Genomic DNA, 24,296 nt, shown 5'->3' on the forward strand with positions numbered 1-24,296 from the left:
GACATGTAGGGTTTTGCGAGGAGGTGAGGATAGCTTCCCCCTTGTCACGAGGCAAGGTCTCACAATTCCACAACTCTGTGGGAGGACTCCTCTCTCTGGCCTGTGGCAACTCTTGGCCATGGTGCAGACTTGGGGGACTGGCGTTCTGTTCTCCAGGCCAATAGCTCTGCCCTGGCAGGCCCATTATTTCTCCTCCTCCTGCCTCTCTGCCCACCGTGGCCTCTCTGTAGCCATGTGGACACTCATTCCTGTAACTCCCAGTTCTAAGGAGCTACAGCCCTTCACTCTAGTCCTCCACCTCAGCTCCAGTAGCTTGAGAACACACACTGGTCTGCCCTTGCAGCCCCAATCCTTCATGAGTCCTCTGGGTCCCATCTGTCCTGTGTGGTAGGGTCTACAGTCTCTGCCATCTTGGCTCCCGCCACGCCAAGAATGGGGGGAGGTATAGGGAGGGCTTGGTGGCAGCTGGAACCAGAGCCTTTTGTTGCACATGCCAGGCCCTGGTCAGCATTGCTGCAGTCCCAGATGGGGCTGAGTGGTTTCATGTCCTGCATCCAGATCTGCCTGGTAGCGGGGCCTGGTTGGCTGGGGCAGATGTCCCCCTGCTGGGGCTGTGTCTGCACTGCCACTCCCTGCATCCTGCTGTGTTCCCACTAGGGCCCCCAAGGAGGACAAGAAAAACCAAATTGCTGCTCTCAAGCCTACACTGGAAATCTACCAATGAAAAGAGCATCCCCAAACAGAGGGCACTGGGACCAAGGTGTCCACAAATGTGACATCAAAGTAACATCCAAGTGTGCCTGAGCTGGTGGCTAGTCACATACATCATGGGACATCTGTCAGACCCTATGCAGCCTCTATCAGGTTAGTATTCGTCAGTGACACAAAAACACAATGCATCACCTCAGAAGCAAGAGACAGTGTGGACGAGGGGAAGCCGCTCCTCTAGTTCCTCCCAATGGCCCCCTTGTGGCTGCTGGGCCTCAAGGCAGAGCAGGGAAAAGTCAACTTTTCTCAAAGGCTGGAGACAGGTCACACCCCAAATTGTGTGAGGCTGCAAGTATATTTTTAATTGACCCAGGACAAACATGGGGCTCAGAACTGTGAGAGGCTGGGGCCTGGAGCTGCTGAATGAGCCCTGAGCTCAACTTAAATAGAACCACGAGATGCAGAAGCAGAAGCAAAGACCAGATCTAAAACCAGGTGTGTGTGCACATAGCTTTGCTACAGGAACAACCCTTTGGGAATGGCAGTGGGTAGGGTAGGAGTCAGACCCCCCACTTTTTGGTGACACTGCAAACTGAACCTAGGACCTTTGCCCTGAGCTACATTCCCACCTGTCTCTTGTTAAAACATTTCAGATAGGGTCTTACTAATTTGCTACATTTCTCAGGCTGGGCTCAAACTTGTAATCCTCCTGCCTCAGCCTCTTGGGGTACTGGAATTACAGGCTTGCACTACCACACCTACTGGAGTCTCCTCTTATAATTGTTTGATGAAAAGCTGGCTTAGGGCCAGGGATATAGCTCAGAGGCACAAGCACCTGCCTGGCAAGTGCAAGGTCCTGAGTTCAATTCTCAGTACCAAAAAAAAAAAAAAAAAAAAGCTGACTTAGAGGTGACTGTAATGGTTTTAGTTGTTTTTTGAGATACCAGGTATGGATTCTAGGGCCTCATGATGATAGGCACATTCTCTACTACTGAGCCACACTCCAGCCCTGTGATTTTTTGTTTGGAGACATCTTGCTCTGTTGCCCTCACTGGTCTCAAACTTATGGCTCAAGCTGTTGTCCATCTCGGTCTCCTGAGTAGCTGAGACTATAGGTGCTCACTACTTCTTTGGTATTCCTTCTGCCTACCAGTGGGGGCCCATAGTCCCACCCCTTGATTTGATTATGGGGCCACCTGGACTTCTAATGAGTAGGACACAGAAGGCAGCTGAAAACTGAAACAGCCTCTACCTGGTGCTCATGTCAGACTGTTACTTTAGAAAGCAGGTGCCATGTTGGAAGGAAGCCCAGGTCACACAAGGCAGCCACAGGGCAAGGGTGGAAGGGTGGATGTTCCCACCAAGACTTCCTGAAGTCTCTGCTGACTGCCAGCAGCAACTCCAGATGTCAAGGGACCCAGCCTTCAATGTGACCCCATGGTAGACACCAGCAGATGGCACCTGCTACAGAAGAGATGAAGTGGGGATCACCCAGCAAGATGCTTGAGAAGCCCGCAGCATCAAGAGGTAATAACACACTATTATGGTTTTGTGCTCCTATGTTTGAGGTTGTGTAGGGATGGGCAGCCAGGACAGTGATTTTTACCGTTGTATCTTTCAATAGGAGAAAGAACTGCTGTATTTCACTCACTTGCACTTGCACAGATGCCAGATACAGAGCTCTGGGCAGGTCCCTGCTTCAAAACAGCATGTCCTCCCAGGGGGATACTGAGGGGGTCAGTTGAAGTTGCTGAAAGGAAATTTATTGCTCTTTCCTTATTCTACTGTGCAAAACTAGAGCTGCTGAAAAGTCTCCCAGTCTCTTTAGAGGAACCCTGGCTGGAGGGAGGCTGCCATGGCGCTTAACCTTAGCAGCTGGCTCAAGTGAGTCACTGCTGTGTAGTTCCCACAGCCTGGCTCTTTCTGGATGCAGTGCTCCCTGCAGGGCCCTCAGGCTTCCTCCATCTGGAGGCTGATTTCATGGGCCAGGGTAGACATGTGTGGAGCTGCAGGTGACTGGCTGGCAGTCACCCTGGCAGGTTTGCTGCAGGCCGAGTGGTCATCCTTTTGGTGGGCACGGAGGTAGGCAGGGTCTTTCCTGGCTTCGCTGTGTGGACAACCATGCGGGCACATGGGGCGCTGGAAGAGCCACAGGGACTGAGGGTGCCGGGCTCCGGAATCCAGGGGTCTTTGTCCATGCCAGGGGTTGTGCCAGCCAGCTCCCGGATGCCTTCATTGAGGTCTCTGTGGGTACAGGAGGCATGAGACATGTGGGGAAGATGGGGTGGGGTGCAGCCACCCAGGGACCCAGGCCCAGGCCTTCAGTGGACTCAGAACAGGTGCTGTCCCAAGGGTTGCTTCCCCCAACCCCAGGCCTGCAGACTACTGGCCTCAGTCCCTCACCCCATGACCAGGTCACCTTCTTAAGGGTTGAGAAGCAACTTTTGGGGCTTATTCAGAGTGTCCACAAATCACCACAACTCCACAGCTCAGGGATATCCCAGGCCGAGAAGGGACACTGGAGACGAGCTGTGTCTGGGCCAGGATCTTCCCTACCAGGTGTGTCCCCTTTGGTCACCTAGAGTTAGATCACTACCTCTTAGACCCTCAATACCCTATGTTTCCTCTATCACCAAAACAAGCTAATGAGTTTTCCAGGCAGATCAGAGCCTGGCTGCCCCATCTCTGGCCTCTGCTCCCAGGAGGCTACCTGGCTGGCTGCCCCCTCTCCTGGGTTCCCTTTGGAACTCTCCAAAGTTCCCTTTGGCGCCAAGGCAGACTTTCCCTAGCATCCCTTTTGGGCCTCATCTTTTCCCAGAAGCCTCCTGGATCACTGCTCCCATCCACAACTCACTCTTAGGGAAACTCCACAAAGTTGTAGGAATTAAGGAGTTAAGAAATGACTTGTGGTTGGGAGTGTTGGCACACACCTGTAATCCCAGCACTCAGCAGCTGAGGCAGGAGGATCACTGCGAAGTTCAAGACCAGCCTGGGCTACAAAGTGAGCTCATGGCCAGGCTGAACTGCATAGCGAGACCCTGTCTCAAAAAGACGAAAAAAAAAGAAATGATTTGTTGTTCAATGAATAAATAAATGAATCAAAAAGTCACTTAGTGGAGAAGAAAGGGAGCTTCATGGGTGAGGATGCTGACTTAGGAGCCGGACAGCCTGAGGTCACACCCAGCTTCCAGATAAGTAGCTGTGTGTGATTCTGCATCTGTTTCTTCACCCTGGGTCTTCATCTGTGCAATGGATGAAAGCAGGGCCTGCACATAAGGTGAAGGTGTGTGCAGTCTCTAGGAAGAGCTCAGAGTGGTGCCTGGTACATCGCTGATGCTGACAGGTGTTCATGAAATAAAAACCAGGGCACGTGAGAACCTCACCTTGCAAAGAAAATCACTACCAACCAGGTAGTGTGGGCCTGCTAGAGGTGCGACGGCCCCTGACACAGAGGACCCCTCCTGGGAACCAAAGGATAGGGGGTTAGGAGCTTGGCTTCCACTGAGCTGCTGGGCCCACGTGTAGGAGACTACAGCGGAGGGGCTCTACCCACGCACCTCCCATCGACTCTGGCTGAGCTCCACTTCCTACTTCCTGCCCTGTGAGCTACACCAACCGAGCTGATGCTCAGAGTGGCCTCAAGCAGCGATAGGGCAGACATTTGACCTCAGACCCCAGGACCCCCAGGCCTCACACCTCAGCCAGTGAAGCCATAGGTGCAATGAGATTCTGGGGGGCCCCAGTCCAGACCACCGTGGTAAGAGGAATGTATCCATAGGTGGCGAAGGCTCAAAGGCAGTTTCTGACACAATGTGCACCCAAGGCTCCAGGCAGGGAGACAAAAACGGAATCCTTCCCTGCAGGCATCAATAAGTGTAGTGCACTGCACGTGACCCTGGCACCACCCTGTGCCTCAGTTTCCTCCTCTGCATAAGGCTAAGAACGGTCATGAAGGTAATGGCTGGTACTCACTGAGCTCTTGCCTGGGCTTGAGCTTAGGAAACTACAACAGCACCAGCACATGGGCACTATTTGAGTCTCACCTGACAGGTAAGGAAACTGAGGCACAGAGAGGTCAGGAGGCCACCGTGCTGGGAGCAAATGTCTGCTGCTTTGGGAGCTTCTGAGGGGTCCACAGCAGCAGCAAGCCAAGTGCAGCAGGCACAGGATGAGCCTGGAGCACCTAGCGCAGAGCAGGAGTGCTCCCAGGGTGGCAGAGACATAGCAGAATGACACACGCAGCCTGGCAGGGCCCCTGCTGCAAGACAAGCAGGCCCCCAGACAGAGTGGTGAGGAAGGGGAGGGTGGAAGGGACCCCTAAGGATGGGAGGCAGGATAGGAGACCCAGGACATGGTTCTCTCCACTTTTGTATATTTGTGAAATTCTCCCAGAATTAAAGTTCTAGGAAAGAATATCTGTGAGTTCACAGTGATACCAAAGTCACAAAACAAAATGGAAAGAAAGGCCTGGGGGTGTAGCTCAGAGGTACAGTGCTGGCCTAGCATGTATGTGCAAGGTTCTGGGTTCCATCGCCAGCAAAAGAATACAAAAGAATAGAAAGCAAAAGAATACAAAAATCACCACAACAACAACAACAAAAAAAAAAAAATGAAAGAGGCTGGGCATGGTGGCGTAGGCCTGTAATTCCAGCACTCAGGAGGCTGAAGCAGGAAGATCACTGCAAGTTTGAGACCAGCCTGGGCTACAAAGTGAGCTCAAGGCCAGCCTGAACTACATAGTGAGACTCTGTCTCAAAAAGACAAACAAAAAGAAAGAAAGAAAGAAAGAAAGAAAGAAAGAAAGAAAGAAAGAAAGAAAGGCAAACAAACAAAAAGCTCATCAAGGAAAGTATAGCAGAATCACAACACAATTAACAAGTTACCCTGCTACAGGCACTGAGGATCACCCCCTTGCCCAGAGCCCCTTCTTCATGCCCCAGGGGTACAGGGATCTGGGAGACTTGTCTCAGACAAGAGACCCCATCTGTGTCTCCCACAGGGGAAACGCAGCTGTGTCCATGTCCTGCACACAGCACATGAACCAGAAACGCACACTTCAGCTTGGTCTTGTGGAAACACGACAGACCCTGTCGGGGGTCTCTGTATACCAGATGGGAGCCCTCAAAAGGCTAGGCCACAAGGCACAAAAGCCCATTCCAGTTTAAGGATCCAGGAGACCTGGTGGCTAAGTGCTGCATATGACCGTGGACCAAAGTGTGGCCATCTCTGACACATGTGCTCTTCCCTACAGGCCATGTGGCATCAGGGGCAGAAAAGGAGCATCCTTGTATTGGTTCAGGAAAAAAAAAATGTATGTGTGCACTGGGAGAAAAAGAGACAAAAAGTGGAGCGCCAGAGACTGACTAAGGAGGGAGGAGGACCCCCACCCTGGAACTGGGGAGGGGACCCTGTACTGGAAGGCCTTGATATCCCTATAGACTAGAATTTTTAGGACACCATGGTCAGGTCTGGATTTTAGAAGCATCACTGGCTTAGGGCTGGAGGGCCCAGGAGGCCAGGTGTACAGGCCCCTCCGCAAGTGGCAGGTGCTCCTGGACCATCCTATGATTCTAGTGTCTCTGCTCTTGTATCCCCAGCCCACCCAGGCACGGTGACCCTGGCGACCTACATAGTGAAGCTGTGGTTGTCATGTGCCTGGCTGGGCTGGCCTCCAGGCTTGCCACCGCCGCCACTGCTGCTGTTGTTGTAGTTCCCTTTGAGGCCCAGGTACGCGGCCTGCACTGTCTCCAGATCCTCACCTCTCAGCTGGTACCACATCTGGGCTGTCCTGAAGGAGAGAGTTTGGGAGGAAGGACACTAAGCAGGGACCCAAATCCCGGATGGTGGCACAGGTGCAGAAATGGGATCCACACAAAGCTAGGGCAGGCTCTTGGTGTGGGAAGCTTGACAAACCACTGCAAGAGCCAAATGGCAGGTATTTTAGCCACTGGCCACAACAAAACTCTATCATCCGAAAGCAGTAGGCAATGAGCGTGGCTGTGGTCCAATAACAGCTACTTACCAAGCCAGGCAGTGGAAAGTTCTAGAGACAATGCTGGTGGCTATACAATGGGCCAGGGTGATTAGTGCCTTGAGCTAAACACTTAAAGATGGTGAAAATGGTGAATTTTATGTTGTGCAGATTTTACAATAAAAAAAAAAGGACAAGAGTAAGCTACTGTAGGGAGAGAACCTGGATGGGCCAACTTCACCTATGGGTTCACTCAAGGTTGGGGTGTCGTAGCAGCTCCGAATACCACTAACATGGCAGGGTACAAACCACGTGTGCACAGGCTGAAGAGTAAGACAAGCGGGGCATGACGGCACATGCTTGTAATCCCAGCACTTGGGAGTCTGAGGCACAAGGATCACAAGTCTGAATCCCACCTGGGCAACTTAGTGAGACCCTGTCTCAAAATAAAAACTTAAACAAAAGGTTGAGGATGGAGCTCAGTGGAAAGGTCCTGGGTTCAATCCCCAGTACTTAAAAAAAAAAACACTCAGACAGCTCCCTGCGTGCCAACAACCTAAGGACCTCAGAGGCCCAGGTGCTCCCACAGCTGCTCCCACAGCTGCTATGCTCCATGCCCGCCTCTCTGAGGGCTGGGCCAGCTGCACACGAGGACCCCCTTACCAACCAGGGCAGCTTACAGGGCCCCTGGGCCCTGGCCCAGAGTGTCAGTGGCAGGTGTGGGTGGCCCCGTTGGGAGGACCCTGAAGCCACCAGGCCACCGTACCTGCTGGAGCGCCGCTGCTCACTTCTCTTCACACACTTGAGGAGGCAGCAGGTGAGGAAGGCCATCGACATGAGCAGGATGATGGCGCAGCTCACGATGGAGGCGATCACTGCCACCTTGAAGCCAAAGGTCTCGTGGGGCGGCACGGCTGTGAGGGACACAATCCCCAGGTGTGGGTGTGGCTCTCTCGGGCCTCCCAGGCCCAGGGGATGACAGGGTGCGGGGACTGATGGAGCCTGGCTGCACTCATGGGCTCTGTGCTGGGGGAGGTAGGAGGTACTGGTGGGGAGGCAATGGTCTGCACAAGCTGTGTTTGAGAAGTGGGCTTTCAGGAAAACTTTCGCCAAGAGTAGGGCATCTGGACAAGGTTTTAAAGAGTCCATAGGAGTTTAGAATAGCAAATTGGAGAAGTTCTAACAGAGAGCTTAGATCCTACCTAATGTAGCCCTGACTAGAACACAGTAGCCACTCCCTGGGGCCCTGAGGTTGAGGTTACATCCAACAGAGCCTCCGCAGGACCTGGGTGGTGGAGTGTGCTTGAAGCTGGCTGCTCTTCCCAAGGGGGAACACACCATCTTGGCTAACCCTGTTGTTTTGGGTTTTCTGCATCTTGGAATACAATCCTAACAGATATCCTCATTCTGAGAGATTCACCTGGCACATGAGTATGTTAAAGGCAGCATAGGAAGTGTATGCATGCCATCATCCTAGCACTCCGGGAGGCTGAGGCAGGAGAATCACGAGTTCAAGCCCAGCTTGGGTAACTTACCAAGACCCTGTATCAAAATAAAAAATAAAAAGGGCTAGGGATATAGTTCAGTGTAAAGGTCCTGGACTCAGTCCCCAGACCTAAATGGATGCATAAATGAATGAATGAATGAATGAATGAATGAATAAATAAGAAAAAAGCAACCAGAAAATGACATTTCCCCTGAGATCAGGACCTCCAGGACTGGGCACATCCTGCCTGCCTGTGTTCCTAGTACCTAGAATTCTTCACACATGGATTATCCTATCAGGGTTTGCCACAAGCACGTAGATATAAAAGAACAAATAAATGAACATAGTTTCCTCTTAAGACGACCAAGCACCAGCTCACACCACCTCTGTAGCTGTTGGCAGCCAGGGGCCACAGCAGGGCAGAGCAGGACCTGAGCCGGCAGCTGAGACTGGAATCCACTCTACAGAAATAGAGCTCTGAGGGCTGCTGGCCACTGTCTAGCAACAAGCCTGCTAGGAGCTGGGCCTGAACATTGGCCCAGCCTGTGACTGGTCAACCACCGCCATCCATGAGACCAACTGCGGCAGCTAGGGAGGGAAAGGCCTTACCCTTGCACACAGGGATCCCTGAAGACCAGTCAGCAATGATCCCCCTCCAGGCACAGGTGAGCAGGCCAGACCCCACCATCTGGTGGCCGGAGGGGCAGTGGAACACGAGCACGGTCCCCACAGCAGTGCCATCGCCACGGAGGACTTGGAGGGTGCCTCGAGGGGGCGGCTGCAGTTGAGTGCAGGTGCCTGGGGACAGAGACGGGGTAAGTTGTGAGGGAAGCACTTAGGTAGGTGGCGCAGGGGGGCACTGGCACCACTGGGGGCTGCTGCCCATGGGGGATGCTCTGGGCAAGGTCACTTCTCATCTAGACGCTGGGACAAAGCAGAGATGGACCCTACATTAAATAAAAATGCAGCTGTGCTGAGGATTATGGTATAAAAGCAGAAATAAGTGTCAGAAAACTAAATATAGGCAAGTATGCAATTATTACCCAAGCAGAGCTCCAAAGGCAAAAAAAAAAAATTTTTTTTAAAGAAGGAGCAATTAATAGATTTGATGGCATAAAAAGCATAAGGCAGGTGCTTTTGTTCCTCCCTAATTACTGAAAAACAAACATCAACTCAGAAGGAAAAAAATTAGGAAAAGATACATGGAAAACAGAACACAGATTCAATACGCTTAATGTATAGAGACTGATAAGAGTGGAACAATTTTTTCAAATGAACTAATGTGTGAACAAGCAACTCACAAGAGTCACCAACGTCCAACAGACATGAAAACATGCTCTCCCACATAGAAGTCAAAGAAACTTGAATTCAAATGAGAGCGGATCTTTCCCTCATCACTGTGACAAAGGGTAAAAGAAGAAAGAGGGCTGGGGTATAGCTCAGCAGTGGAACACTTGCTAGCATGCACAGGGCCTGGGTCCCAGCCCCAGCACTGCAAACAAACCAACAAATAAAAAAACAAGAACAGGCAAGTGAGCAAGGGTGGAGAAGTGAGTACCCCCAACCTTTCGGGACGGAGTCGCCAATACAGGAAGAACTGCATGCTGGACATGCCCAGAGGAACTCAGGAAGTTCCGCAGGGCCATGGAGAGTGGCAAAAAGTTAAACTACCCTCATCTCTGGCAGTAGGCAGTGATTTATTAATCAGGGGACAAACAGCAAATGACAACTAAATGCTACAAAGTGGTTACAATGATGTCATCCTTAAGGACAGAGAAAGTCTGGTGATGAGCACCTCAAGTCCCAGGTACTCAGAGGCTGAAGCAGGAGAATCACTGGAGCCCAGCTGGAAAAACACAATCAGATCCCTTTTAGAAACAAGGAAAAACAATATGAGGATACGCTCCACATTCAGCGGCAATCAGAAGCTTTATAAAATAGTAACCAGTGACAAGAGTTGGCACTTATAAGGGGCTCGGTGTGCTGGACATGCTTTACCTGCACTAACTCATCAATCAGAACAGAAGGCTTCCCAGGGAGAGAGAGCCATCCTCGTCCCCATTTGATGAATGAGCGAACTGCAGGTGGAGGAGTGAGGTCACACAGCTCTAAGTTGCACGACAGGGAAGAAGAATACAGTTTAACTCCACACGCACGCACACTGAGACACACGGGCACGTGCCCTGTTGCTGGGCTTCTCCTGCTCAGCACCATGCACCTCAGAACCATCACTTCATGCCAGGACCAGCCGCTGCTTGCTTGCACAGCACAGAGGCAGTGCAGGTGGGCCTCAGGTTTTACTGTGCACTGCAGATAGCACAGGAGTTTCTCCGTGTGCAAGAGTGCTCAGTGAAGCTGCTCAGGATGTTCTCGCACAGGGCTCCTGGTGCCAAAGTGCAAAGGGCTCTTCCTTCTGGTTTTCTGGTATGAGTTTGGAGCACTGACTGAGTAAGGCTGGAATATCCAGACCCCCAGGAAGACTGACTGCTATTGAGGACCCCGAGTGTCTCGCTGCCTGCTTGCCTCGGTCTACAGACACCTCTACAGGGAGGGGTGGGCCAGGCCATGCAGAAGCCCATGGCCGTTATTCCAGCTGATCTGCTGTGATCTTTCCCTGTCCTCTGTTCAGTGTCCCTTGGACTCCTGAGCCTGCTGTGACCCACCCAAGCTCCTGCGTACCCAGCCTCATCATGTGCCCCCCAGTCTTTATTTTTTATCAGTGGCTTCTCCCTCCTTCAGCTGCTTACGCTGCAAACCCTAATGCCTACCTGGGCGCCTTTTCTCAGTCCACAACTAATTAACCTGCCATCTGCGCTCTGATTTCAGAATATCTACCCAAGTCATCTGGAGTAGGCTGAACAGTGTCCCCCAAATTTATTCATGTCTACCTGGCAGAGGCACGTGGGCTGGCTATGTGCCCAGGCATGGTCTCCATCTGTGGGGACACATGTCTTTTTCCACATCTGAATGCATCAGCATGTCTGGAGGGGGAACTCAGGCTCATAAGCCAAGCTGTCCCTTGCCTAAGTCATGCCCTTCTTGGAGCCAAGGTATTCATGGGTCACCAGCTGAGCCAGCCCAGGCCTGCAATATGCTGCCTAGAAAGTGGTAGCAGAGGCTACCTAAGCCTCTTTCCATGGCAGTGACAGTGTAGGGTGACACTTGGTTCTGGGGGGTTGGATCACACTGACCTACTTCCCAGCAGCGTCCAGAGGCCCCCTTGCCCAGAGCCTATGCCCCAACTGAAACGTGGGCAGCTTAAGAAGCTGAGAGCCAAGGGAGAGCACATACATACAGCCTGGGGCAGCCCTCAGCGGGGGCTGGAGCGGGCCCCTGTATGGCAAGGTCATGCTGCTTCCAGATCAGCAAAAACATCAGGTGCCTACTGGGTGCTATACCGTGTAACAGCCCCAGAGTCCCTCCTTACACATGGGGAAACAGGCAGAGCAAGGCTGAATGACATCCCTGGGTCACTGGGCAAGAAAGTGGTAGGGAGAGAATCAGGACCCAGCACACTTAGTGAGGAGCCCCCATCCATGGCCAAACCCAGGAGGAGAAACTGGCCCGTCCCAGCTCGTCCTGGGCAGCCTCAATGCCAGCTCCCCTACCTGACCATGGCTGCCCACCAGAGACTCCTTCTCCCCACCCAAAAGATGCAGGTGGAGACAAGACTGCCATAGAAAATTACACTTCCCAGCATGCCCTGCAGCTGTGAGCAGCCATGTGACTGACCTGGCCAATGGGTTGGAGCATGGGTGTCCATGGCCTCTTCTGGGATGGGGAGTTGGGAGATATGTGAAGAGGATGACCAATCTCTCAGACCCTAACAAGATGGAAATAAACTCCAGCTAGGGTTCATCCACCATTTTTGTAGATTTCTTTTGTAAGGAGACTGACTCAAACCTGATGCAATGCTTGAGGCCCATTTTGGCCCACTGCCCTGTTTAGGGCTTGAGACCATCCAGGTCTCTAAAGTGAGAGTAACAATAAACCTGGAGTAATGCCCATCCCATACGCCGTGCAGGGCCCAGGCCCCAATGCAGAGTGCTTGGTTAGCTGCGGAAACAAGAACACAGATTCCAGCCTGTGAGGTTCTGAGTGCCCTATGGCCACAAAGGTAGGGCTCAGGAAAGAAATTTGCACTTCACTACAGCCTGGTGCAAGGACACCTGGTTCTGGTAAAACACCAAGGCACCTGGCACAAGGGTAGGAAGGTGGGGATCTCTGGAAATAAGAAATGCCACCCCATTTGCACCCCCAGACTCCAAGGCTCAAGGACACTGAGGCTACGCAGCCAGTCAGTAGAGAGCCCCATCTTGCCTGCCCCTTCAGCATCCGGGGAAGGCCAGCCTCAGATCCAGCCAGCACCAACCTGAGAGTTCCTTGTTCATTATCAGCATTACTAGCAACATAGCAGCACATGCCTGCATGCAATACTCTGTTTAAAAAGCACCTCACCTTCTGTCTCATACAGCACTCAAAACAATCCCAAGGACAGCAAGGAGGAAACCACAATTATTACCAACTAGGTTCAGAGCGGCAGGCTGGTCTGCCTGACACTCACTGATAGAGGCTGGAGATGGTATGAGACCCAGGGTTTATGACAGCTAGCTTAAATGCAGAACAAGAAGGGGGAAGTCAATTTGTTACATGTAAGAGGGTTCGTATGTTTTCTAGACAAACAATAAGACAGTGACAAAAAAAATGACTGAAGAAGAAGTGGGGAACGGGAGAGGGAGGAGGAGGAAAAGAATAGGGGAAAGAAGAAAATGGCTCAAGAAACAAAAAGCAGGTCAATTAGGTAAGCAAAGGAAATGAAAAGAAACCAGGCCAAGATCTCCATTAGCTGACATGATTTTAAATATAGAAAATCCCCAGAAATCCCCTGAAAACTAATGGAACTAACAAGTTGAGCAACATTGTCAGATACAAGGTCAACATCCAAAGATCAGTGGTGTCTCTATATAGTAGCAATAAGCAAACTGAAAATTAAGAAAACAATTCCATTTACAATAGCATCAAAACAAATAAATTGCAAAGGAATAAATTCAACACAAGGAGTTTAAAACTCAAACTCTGAAAATTATAAAACATTGTTGAAATAAATGAAAGACCTAAATAAATGGAAAAACATCCATGCTGATGGATCAGAAGACTTAATACTATTTAAAATGGGAATTCAGTGGTACTTTCATTCATAAATTTAATTCTTTCCACAATTCTGGTCCAAACCAAATTAGTTGTGAACTGAATCAAATTTCCCCATAGGGCCAACATTGAACCTAAACATTGGATTTGACTGATGAACAATTCTGTTTCTGGCCAGAATTGTGAAAAGAATTAAGTTCATGAACCAAGATACCACTATATTCTCCAAACTGATCTATGGATTCAACAAAATCCCCTTCAGAATCCTTTTCCTTTTTGTGGAAATTGACTAGTTAATCTTAAAATTCACATGGAAAAGTAAAAGACTTTGAAATCACCAAAACAATCTTGAAAGAGAACAAGGTGGAGAATTTACTTCCCAATTTCAAAACTTACTGCAAAGCTACAGTAATTAAAACAGTGTGGTACTGGCATAAGAACAGACAGAGCAATCAAACAGAAGTGAGTCCAGAAATAAACACAGTCAGAGTAAGGTACCAGGACAAATCCATGGGAATAGTTTTGAATTGGTGCTTGGACAACAGGAAATGATGTTGGATCCCCTACCTCATCCTATATACTAAAAATTACTTAAAATGAATCAAAGACCTACATGTAAAATCTAAAACTACAAAACTCTTAGAAACATAGAGGTTAAATCTTTGTGACCTCAGGCAATGATTCTTGGATTTATCAAAGATAAATAACAAAAGAAAAAAACAGACTTCTTAAAAACTAAAATCATTATGTTACAAAGGACATAATAAAGTGAAAAGACAACTTCCCGATTGAGAGAAAATATATGCAAATCATGTATTTGATAAGAAAAGTTTCTAAAATAAAAAATTATTATAACTCAATTATAAAAGAAATCAACTTTTAAAATGAACAGAGGATCTGAATAGCTGTTTTTCTAAAGATATACTAATGGCCACCAACAAGTATATGAAACCATTCTCTCTTTTGTTTTTTTTGTCTTTTTGAGACAGGGTCTCACCATACAGTTCAGGTTGGCCTTGAGCTCACTTTGTAGCCCAGACTGGTCTTGAACTTGCAATGATCCTCCTACCTTAGCCTCCCAAGTGCTAGGATTACAGGTGTGCACCACCACACCCAGTGATTATGAAACCATTCTCAACATTAACCTGTAAATGTAAATCAAAATCATGATGAGGTACTGTTTCATATCCATCAAGCCAACTATTGTGCATGAAAAAGATAAAACAACAAATGTTAGGAGGGATGTGGAGAAACTAGATCCACAACTACTGTGAATGTAAACTGTACAGTCACTTTAGGAAAAAGGTCTGGTAGTTTTTCAAAGTAACACATAGAATTATCATATAACCTAGTAATTTACTCCTAGAGAAATACAATCATATGTCTCTATATGAAAATACCACACTGAAATGCAATATTTTGTAAAATAGGCACTAATAAAATACATTGAAAATGTATATTAAAATAATGAGATTATTTTCACCTGTGCTGTAGTCAAGATTTAGTATCTGGTGTCTGCATGTGCTCAGGGAAAGTAGTGTTCTTGTAGATTGCCATGAGAGTGCAAATATGTAATGACTTTTATTTTTTTTGTTTTGTTTTGATTTTTTTGGAACCAGGAGTTAAACTCAGGACCTCGTGCTTGCCAGGCAGGCACCATGCCACTGAGCTATAACCCCAGCCCTGTAATGACTTTTTTTTTTTTTTTTTTTTGGTTTTTCTCCGGTACCGGGAACCGAACTCACGACCTTGCACTTGCCAGGCAGGTGCTTTTGCCGCTGAGCTAAGTCCCCAGCCCCCTGTAATGACTTTTAGAAGATAACTTGATGGCATATATACCAAAGATCCAGATTTAACAATTCTACTTCTAGTGATCTACCCAAGAGAAATACTTCACACATCTTCAAAGATATATCCGCTGCTTCATTGTTTTCCATCTAAAGAAAATGCAAACCTAAGTGTTCATTAATAGGGGATTGGTTAAATAAAATATGCTACAACTGTCCTACTACTGGGGGGAAAAACATGCTCACACAAAAACTTGAATATAAATGTTCATAATAGTATTATTAATATTTACAGCCAAAAAGTTGAAACACCCAGATAGATGTCTGTCAGCTAATCAATGGACAACAAAATGTGGAGAGGGGTCCATCTGTACAATAGGAGACTAGTCAACCAGTAGAATGAATCACTCACCTATGCTACATGGTTGAATGCTGAGGACATTATAAGTGAAAAGTCAGACACAAAAGGCCACACATTGTGTGACTCCATTTACATACAATGTCCAGAATTAGCAAAGCCAGAGAGAACAGCAGATTGGTGGTTGTCAGAGGCTGAGGAAAGGGGAAAACTGGAAGGTGACAGCTAAGAGGCATGGGGCCTTCTTTGGGATGATAAAAACCCTACAACTGGGGTGATGGTTGCATATCCCAAAACTACTGAGTTATACATTTTCAAGGGCTGAATGGTATGACTCATGAGTTATAATTCAATAAAGCTGTTTAAAAATATCAAAAGGAAAATATGCCAACTAAGAAGTATTTATGAATCTCTAAGGCCAGAGTCACTGGGGGATTTTCCTCTTATCTCGATCAGTGCACCAGGATGGAGGAGTGTACCAATTCTGGGGGTGATGTGCAGGGCACAGAGGGCCTAAGGGGCTGCCCTGCCCTTTGGGAGGGTCACACTGACTGAGCACCCCGCTGTGCTAGCAGAGCTCTAAACCCCTAGGTCTGGGCTATTTCTCTCATCCTGGGCTGACCCCTCTGGCCTTGGGTCACCTAGTTCCCAGGGGTACAGCTGGGATTTGAACTCTTGACTCCAGAGTCTGGGCTGTTCGTGAACTACCAAGTTTGTCTGCACCCACAAGTGTAAGTGCAGGAAGGAAGAAAGCTTGACTTCACCAAGTGTTATGATCAGCACCCCCACCCCCACACACAAAGTAGCCCTTTCACTTTTTCAAGGTCTTGGCACCTCTATACATACAGTCCCTCTGGCCAGAGAGGTGGTCACGGGATTTTGGATCCATGGCAGACACAGCAGGGCAGCCGTAGGCCAGTCGTGTGGCCCTTCCCCAGCACAGCAGGCAGCCACACTTCCCAGGCCTTGATGTAGAACTGCAACTTCTGCATTCTTCTACTACTGAGCTGTGGAGAGGGGCCCACTTTTCCCAGCCTGCTGGGGCCAGAGGTTAGGAGGTACATCAGGGAGGGGAGAAAGCCCTTGCAGCTATGTGCCCAGCATGTGGCTGCCCCATGACAGGACTCACAGACTTGAACTCAACCCTTTAAAAGCCATACTGGAATGTCATCAAAAGACAAGATGCCTGGGGCGAGGGGTGCAGCTCAGTGGCAGAGCATTTGCCCAGCATGATTGAGGTGCTGGGTGGACGTAGGGACAGAGGGGTACGTGATCCCACAAGGACTGGGCGAGCGTAAAGGTACAGGGACCTGGGGTGTAGTTATGAAACCCTTTCTCCTCTGCTGGGTGCTTGAAAGAAATAAGGCTGGGGGAATTTCCAAGCAGTCTGGCTGCCAGGGAACTAGCCCTTCCCCCCTTCCAGACTAGGAAGCCCCTGGTGAGTGGGGGTGGCTGTCCAACTCCATCCTGGGCCCAGATCTCTGTATCCCTAATGCAGCCAGGCCCAGCTTTGAAGCCTGAGGATTTGGGTTAAGGGTTAGCCAGGATTTATCAGGGTCTTACCGGCAAGACCCTGGTCACTTCCCGCCATGGACTTGCATCCCCACCTGCACACGCCACACCAGGCGGGGTGGATGAAGACTGCATGAGATGCCTCAGCAAGAAAACCACAATCACCAGCTTCCACTTCCCTAAACACATCTTAGAGCATCATGGACTCAGGGGTAAGAGAGGCTGAGGCACGGAGACATCCCAGCCAGGCTCATACTGTCAACAGCCACATCCTGTACTCTGTGGCCAGGTTCTGCTGTGTGTGGGGTGGGTGGGTGGGTAATACTCATCCTTAGAAGCAAATGCAGGCCTGAGATACACCGCATGATGCTTACCTCCTACAACCCAGGGGCCACGTATCTTAAAGCACAGACTTCCTGCCTGTCACTGAGCCTCACTAATGGAGGGGATAAAGGGTGAAGTCACCAGCCACAGCCAAAGAAAGTGACCACCCCACCGGTCTGTAATAAACCCAGGATATATCTTCACGTTAAGGAATTAAATAGCCCGGTGTAGTGGCACACGCCTATAGTCCCAGCACTTGGGAGGCTGAGGCAGGATTGCCATGAGTTCAAGGCCAGCCTGGGCTACAAAGTGAAAGGTGCTCAAGAGCTGGCTGAACTATATAGCAAGACCCTGCCTCCAAAAAAAAAAAAAAAAAGAGTTAAATAAAAGCACAAACCAGCTTGGAGCACAAGCACCATAAAGTAGATACCAGCCCTGTAACTGCTTGGGCAGGCTGCATAGGAGCTTGTGCCTGAGGTTGGGAGGACCCAGGGGAAGGGGAGGGGGCAAGGGATGAACCACAGCCATCTCTGAAAGACTCAAGAAGGAGGTTTACTTTCAGTCCTCGCCTGGACCTTGGCATCAGAGCCTGCCTCTCTAGCCAGTCATCCAGGGCGTCTCACAGGGAGAAAGCCCCAGCCCCTAACTGTATTGCTGGAATAGTTCCTCCTTTAAAAATAAAATGCAACGGTTGGGGAAAGGAGCCATAGTAGGACGGATGGGCCATGACCAGGGCCGGACCAGCCCTGCCCCCTTATGTATCTCAGGGCACCTTCCACCCAGAGAGCCCCGAGGCTCAGCTTCCTTTATTTTTTGTCTTTTTGAGACAGGCTCTCACTATGCAGTTCAGGCTGGCCTTGAGCTCACTTTGTAGCCCAGGCTGGTCTCAAACTTGCAACAATCCTCCTGCCTCAGCCTCCACATGCTGGGATTACAGGTGCGCCACCATGCCTGGTGCAGCTTCCTTTACTCCACCTAATCGAGGTGTAGTGTGCCCAAGTCACTTGCTGGAGGCCACAAGGAGCAAAGCCCAGGCCCGGGGAGTCTCCTGAGGCCCCAGCCCTCCCCACCCCAAGATTTGAGGGCCTGATACTGACACAAACAGTTGGCAGCAGCCATGTCCAAGGCACCGATTCCTTACCTCCCTCAGGGTTCCTTATCTGCAGAATGCGTGACCTACTCCCAGTCACAGGAGGCGTGAGCCTGAATTGTGGAGACCTTAGATCCGGCACACAGGATCACGGCACAGGTGGGACACCCAGCCACAGCCCAAGCATCACAAGACATGCTGGGATCCAGAGCATCCATCTCGTGCCATTCCAGAGAACTTTACCTCCCATGTCTGCTTCCTGAGTATATAGCATCCAGTCCCCTCCCAGGTCCCCATCTTCCCAGTCCGGGATGCTCAGACCCTGTCAGGGTTTCTGTACCCATCCCTGGGCCAAGCCCACTTTCTGTATGCAGGCCGAGGCCCACAGACCTCCCCGAGGCCCCTGGCCACCCCTCACTGACCCCCTACAGGTTGAAGGCCAGGGGCTACTTCCTCCTGACCCCTCAAAGCCTGGAGACCTGGAGCCATCCCTCACTGATGCCCATAGCCTGGACGCCATGCCCCCTCATTTACTCTCTGCAGGCCCACAGTCAAATCCCCATCTGTCCCTCCCCTGCTTAAAGTGTCCAACTGCAGGGACATCCCCTTCCCTGGTGTCCGTGAAGGACCCCAGATGCCTGTGAAAACACCTGGCTCCAGAAGGTGTCGGTCTGTCTTTCTGTCCTACCCACAGTTCTCCCAGGGACACTGGGCCCTGTGTGTCTCCCACCCCCTGACTGGGTTTATGCTCTGATCCCTTGCTTTCTGGGCCCAGATCTAGAGCATTTTGTACTGGGCCACCTTTAAGACCTCTTTTTTTCACCATGTAGAAATAAAGCTTCAGGGAGAGGAGAAACAGCAGGGAAAATGAAGTGAGTGGGTTAAATGCGCATAAGAAACAAAAGAGCAACTAAGGCCCAGCTGGACCCTCTCCCGGACCAGAGCATGGTGGTGAGGACAGAGTTACAGCAGGGCCCATGAGTCCCTTAGGCTCTACCCCCACCTGCCACTGCTGGGCACCCAGGGGCATGCGGCCGGACCTGGTAGGGCCCCATCCTTTGGCTCTCCCGCCCACTCACGATGCCAGCCTGTGTCTGGGAAAGACACTTGCTTGTTAATCTTTTATCTGGAACCTTGGACCATAGTCCGGCCTCTTCTGTCCTTCCTGCAGTCCACAGGGCCCCCGCATCCTGGCCTTTTAAATAAGTTCCCTTTTATGCTGGCAGAGGGTGTGGGTGAGGGGGCTGGGCAGGCCAGGGAGCCTAGTTCTCCAGGACTTGTCTGCTGCCAGCGTGGTATCCCTGCATGATTGCTCAGCTTGGGTCTCAGCTTCTCCAAACGCACAGGGGAAATCCTCAGGAGGGATTGCTCAAGGGTCAGAGGGGTGATTTAGGCACACAGGTGCAATGAGAGCAGGACCCTCAGGAACCCAGCAGAGGGAATAACATGTAGCCCCAACAATGTGGGAGGCCCAACCCTGTAGCTGTGTGTCTTCAGGCAAGTCACCTTCCCTCTCTGAGCCCATCTCTCCGGGGAGGAATGGGACAGGCTTTGGGAGTCCTTGACACCTCGGGTCTCCCAGGCTGGGATAAATCCAACAGAAGAAAAGTGTTCCCCCAAACCCCTGTAGTGGGCAAGGACTAGGGCTCCAGAGAGCTATGCCTCTTATCCGGCAGCACTGCCAGCACCTTAACTGGAGGCACAGCCAGTCTCAGTAGATAGGTAAGCCTCACACATTTGCTTGCATTGGGCCTCAGTTTCCCCTCTGATCAGCGGGCACAGCCCCGCTCTGTGGCTGCAGGGGTAAAGCCAAAAGAAGATGCCTCCTGCTGCCTCCCTTTCTGGACCGTTCAAGGTCCCTTCTGGGCAGGGCCAGAGGTTGGGCCCAGTTGCTAGAACCCTGTGTTCCTGGACAATTTCCCAGATTAGGGAGTGCAGGGGCTGCCTTGGGAGCAGGGCCAGGGCCCAGCCATTCAACTACCAGAAACGCACCATGGTGGAGTGCTATGTGTTGGATCAAGGCAAGCTGTGGCTACAGGACCCCAAACCCCGTCCCTTCACTGCACTGCCCACTTCACAGCAGAGATAAGGGTGCACGACAGGGGTGATGGTGATCCGGTGATGATCCGGTGACGGCTGCCCTGGCAGGATAAGGGCCCTCCCTAGAGTACACCTGGCAGGTCCACAGCCTGGGAGCAGCTGTACACTGCCCACCACTTAGCACATAAGGAAACTGAGGCACCGGTGGAGTGATCACCTCAGGTCAGAAAGGGAATTGTCACCCCAGACTCTAACAAGGGGCCTCATATCTGGGAAGTGCTCAGGCAGGCTGAGACCCAGCCCTCACCTAAGGGAGAGGAGAGGAAGCAGCTCTCTGGAGCTGCGCCCCCTCCCCCCCCCCCCCAGTTCAGGGCAAACGCTCTTTTGCATGCAAAGTGCCAGCGCTTCCAGTCACTCCTCGGCCTTGGTCTGACCTTCCGCAGGTCCCTCCACCCCTCCTGGCCTGACAACCCCTCCCTGAAGCTGCTGTGGGTAAGGGGCTCGCTTGTGTGAGTCCCCAAGCGACATCAGATCCAGGCTGGCCTCCTCAGACCCAGAAGCAATGCACCCCTGACCCGAGCACCAAATTAGGGACCCTGCATATCTGGCGAGGGGCTAGGGGTTTCAAACTAAACACACCGGGGCTGGTGTAACTCTCAGCTTCTGCACCGCTAAGCAGGAACCAGACCCCACCTCCACAGACTTTAGCTTCCTCGGGTGAGGAGAGCTAAGCGCTAAGCCCAGCCTCGGCGGGAGTCACCCTCAGGTCTGGCCCAGCCACCCAAGTGCGCTTCCAGGACGCGGAAGATGCAGGGCTCGGGTTGGGAGGCGTTTCCAAGAGTCAGACGTTCGTGCATTCACGCAGCAAAGCCAGAGTTCGAACCCCGGAACCAAGGCAGCGAGGGTGAAACTCCTTTAGCATATTTTTGAACTCACACTTAACAGTAAAAGCCAGCTTCCCTCCTTCCGGAGATCTCGGAGCTTCTGGGCACCTAGGTCAACCCCTGAACCCGCGAACCGCGGCAACCATTCTTCTCCTGCAGACTCAGTTTCCCTATCTGTAAAGTGGGTCTAGAGGGTCTCACTAGGGAAGTCCGAAGATGGCACTGACCTCTGGCGCGGAGCGGGCGCCCCGGCTGGCCCTTCCTCCGCCCGGAGCTGCAGGTCCCTCCAGGGGACGCCAATCCCGACTTCCGCGGGGGACCGCGGCACGTGTGCGACGGGGCGTCCGCGGGGCTGGAGGGTGGTCGGGAAGGTGCCCCCCAGCCCTTGGTCCCCCGACTTCCTGGTCTGTGTAACAAGAGCAGAGCCCCCCACGGGCCCTGCGACCCCGGCCCTCACCTGTGCGGTTCCCCGGGGCGGGCGTGGTGGTCCCGGCCCGGCCCCGAGGCCTCGCTCCGCGGCCGAGGGTCGCAGACGCCCCGCTCATCCTGCGCTCGGCAGAAAGCCCGGCCGCCGGGGACGGGGCGGGGCCTGCAGGGGGCGTGGCGTTCTGGCCCCGCCCCAAGGGAGATGGGCTGCGCCGCCGTCCCGCCTACCCCTACGGGTGAGGCAGGCCTTTGGAGGACCCAGAGGAGCCCTGGCGAGATGCTCACCTGGTCCCGCCGCCGCCCCTGTGCTTCCCGCCTCCGCTAGGTTTTCCAGGTGCTTCAGTATGTTTATTTTTGTGTTCGGTTTTTACCAAAGCACAGAGAGGGCGCACCCTTGCCTCCTGTCCCTCTGATCTCCTCTCCCCACCATGGTGGCTTATGTAGACCCTGCCCCTCAGAAGCCTGGCTATCCTGAGCAGTCCCTGCTGTTGAGAGCAGGATTCAAACTCCAGGGCCACACGCAGTCCTGGGGGCCTCCTCTGCTGGCTGACCCTCTCCTGCCCAGGTTCAACTGCAGCAGCCCGTGGGACGCCCCACTTGGACCACAGCTGTAGTCCACCCCTTCCTCTGACCCCTAGCAGCTGCACGCTCCAGGGCAGCCGCGTGTGATGGCCACCAGGGGAGCGGGTGTCTCACACTCCTGGCCGGCGCGCTCCTCCGAGAAAGCTCCGGAGCAGGGGAGGTTAGGGCAGAGGCCAGCTGGCCGAGCAGGGGAACGCCAGAGTCCTGAGGTGGGAGTGTGCTCACCAGCTCCAGGGACAGCTGGAGTTCCAGGGTGGTTTGCAGAGGTGGCGCCCAAAGGTGCCGAGGGAGAGGGCCAGGCTGGCAGCGCTGGCTGGGGAGAGCAAGCGGGTGATGTTGTGTTGGACCACTGAGCAGGTCCTCAGCAAGGCAGGCACCCCGCCCAGCCTCTGCTCCCCGAGCCACAGAGTCAGAGGTTCCTACCACACAGGAACACCTCGACTCCCCATCCGGGTTTGTTTTGCCCCTGTCACACTGGAAAGCACAGGATCATCCACAGGTAACCCCAGACCACACTCTGGGACCCCAGAATTCCCTGCCAAGTGGCCCTGAGCCCACTACCTGGGCTTGTGCAGCCCCCCTCCCTGGCTGCCTCCCCTATGCATTAGGAGGGCTGCCATCTAGAGGCTCAGTGATGGGGCTGGGAGGTCTGGGGCAACCCTTGGATTACTGAATTCAAAGAGGTGGAGCTTCGACTTCCAACACCACCATTTTGTTTGTGTTTTGAGACAGGGTCTCTCTCTGTAGTTCAGGCTGGTCTTACACTCTGTAACCATGCTTGCTTCAAGCTTGTGATGATCCTCCTGCCTTAGCCTTCTAAGGGCTGGGATTACAGGTGTGCTCCAGGATACCTGGCTCTCACACCATCACTTCGTGGCTCAGGTTTCCAGAAGTTCTGACCATTAAGGACCTAACAAAGAACCACAGAGTCTGAGAACAAAAACTATAGTTTCACTACTCAGGAGGCCAGAAGTCAGAGACCGGGGTATGGGAAGGGTTGCATCTCTCCAAAGCTTCCTGGGAGCATCTTTCTCTGTCCGCTCCAGTCTTCCCACAGCACTGTCCATGTGCGGACTTCTCTGGGCCTCATTTCCTCTTAAGGGATACCAGTTATTTTGGATTAGGGTAGGGTCTACACCATGACTTCATCCTAACTTGATTACATCTGAAAAAGAAAAAACCCCTATGTTCAGATAAAGTCATATTCACAGGTCCTGAAGATTAGGACTGCAACATGTGCAGTTCAGTCCCTGACAGGAGGGCTCATGGGGACAGAGCGCGTTCACCTGAGCAACTGCTGCTTCATTTGCATGCCTGACTGCTCAGGTACATGGGGCTGGGCCCCTCTCTGTCTTGTTAGGTGAGCAGAGCTGGCCCAATGACCTGTGTCACATTCTACAGGAAGCCGTACACCTCATGGTGCCTCAGTAGCCCCTTACCACCAAAGCCACCTTCAGAAGCAGCAGGAAGGACCTGGAGGAGGGCCAGTGGCCTATTTGAGCCCCAGTCCATGCTGTCGCCTGCGTTTTCTGGGACTTCTGCGATGAGGGTGAGGGAAACTGAGGCCCACCGAGGGAAAGCTCCCCGCATGCCAATGACAGTAGACTGCTGCTGCAGGGAGAAGACCCTGACTGATGGGCCTCCTACCCCATTGGGCAGGGTTGGTGCTTTTGCTCTGAGCCTTAAAGTTCTCACCCGAAGGGTGGAGTCTCCCAGGGTTAGTAGGAGATTGTAGGCTGTGACATCAGGCACAGGTTGGAGTCTAGCCCCACGGAGTGTCTAGCCCCACGGGAGTAGTGCCTCAGCTATGCTTCACCCTCCAGGCTTTTGATATAAGATGTATGATATAGGACCTCCAAATATATAAGGGAAATAGAACTCCCAACCTGCTAGAGGTCTGGTCTGATGGTCCGATATGCTGAGTTTGTGTTTTCTAAAATTTTTTTTTTTTTTTTTTTTTTTTTTGGTTTTTCTCCGGTA

General features: G+C 51.7%; 1 protein-coding gene across 2 annotated transcripts; it reads right to left on the bottom strand.

The window, feature by feature from the left end:
* Window positions 1-2,319: 2,319 nt before the first annotated feature.
* Window positions 2,320-21,891, bottom strand: Susd3 (sushi domain containing 3). Of its 2 annotated transcripts, XM_005408898.1 has the most exons (5): window positions 21,766-21,891; window positions 8,775-8,963; window positions 7,446-7,593; window positions 6,338-6,496; window positions 2,320-2,952 (listed from the first exon to the last, which is right to left on the bottom strand). In XM_005408898.1, the coding sequence occupies exons 1-5, from the start codon at window positions 21,851-21,853 to the stop codon at window positions 2,736-2,738; spliced, it is 801 nt and encodes a 266-aa protein (XP_005408955.1). In that variant the 5' UTR covers window positions 21,854-21,891; the 3' UTR covers window positions 2,320-2,735. The 2 variants fall into 2 exon arrangements, with proteins under 2 accessions (XP_005408955.1, XP_013362355.1); XM_013506901.1 differs by lacking the exon at window positions 6,338-6,496.
* Between the last annotated feature and the right edge of the window lie 2,405 nt (window positions 21,892-24,296).

The sequence above is a fragment of the Chinchilla lanigera genome, unplaced genomic scaffold (genome assembly GCF_000276665.1).
Source record: "Chinchilla lanigera isolate Chin_1 unplaced genomic scaffold, ChiLan1.0 scaffold00114, whole genome shotgun sequence".
Lineage (NCBI taxonomy): Eukaryota > Metazoa > Chordata > Mammalia > Rodentia > Chinchillidae > Chinchilla > Chinchilla lanigera.

Coding starts and splice junctions, on each gene's coding strand:
- Susd3 (XM_005408898.1), bottom strand. CDS start 21,853: ATGAGCGGGGCGTCTGCGACCCTCGGCCGCGGAGCGAGGCCTCGGGGC. Junction 7,594..8,774: donor AGGGATCCCTGTGTGCAAGG/GTAAGGCCTTTC, acceptor TGTCCCTCACAG/CCGTGCCGCCCCACGAGACC. Junction 2,953..6,337: donor GACAACCACAGCTTCACTAT/GTAGGTCGCCAG, acceptor CTGTACCCACAG/AGACCTCAATGAAGGCATCC.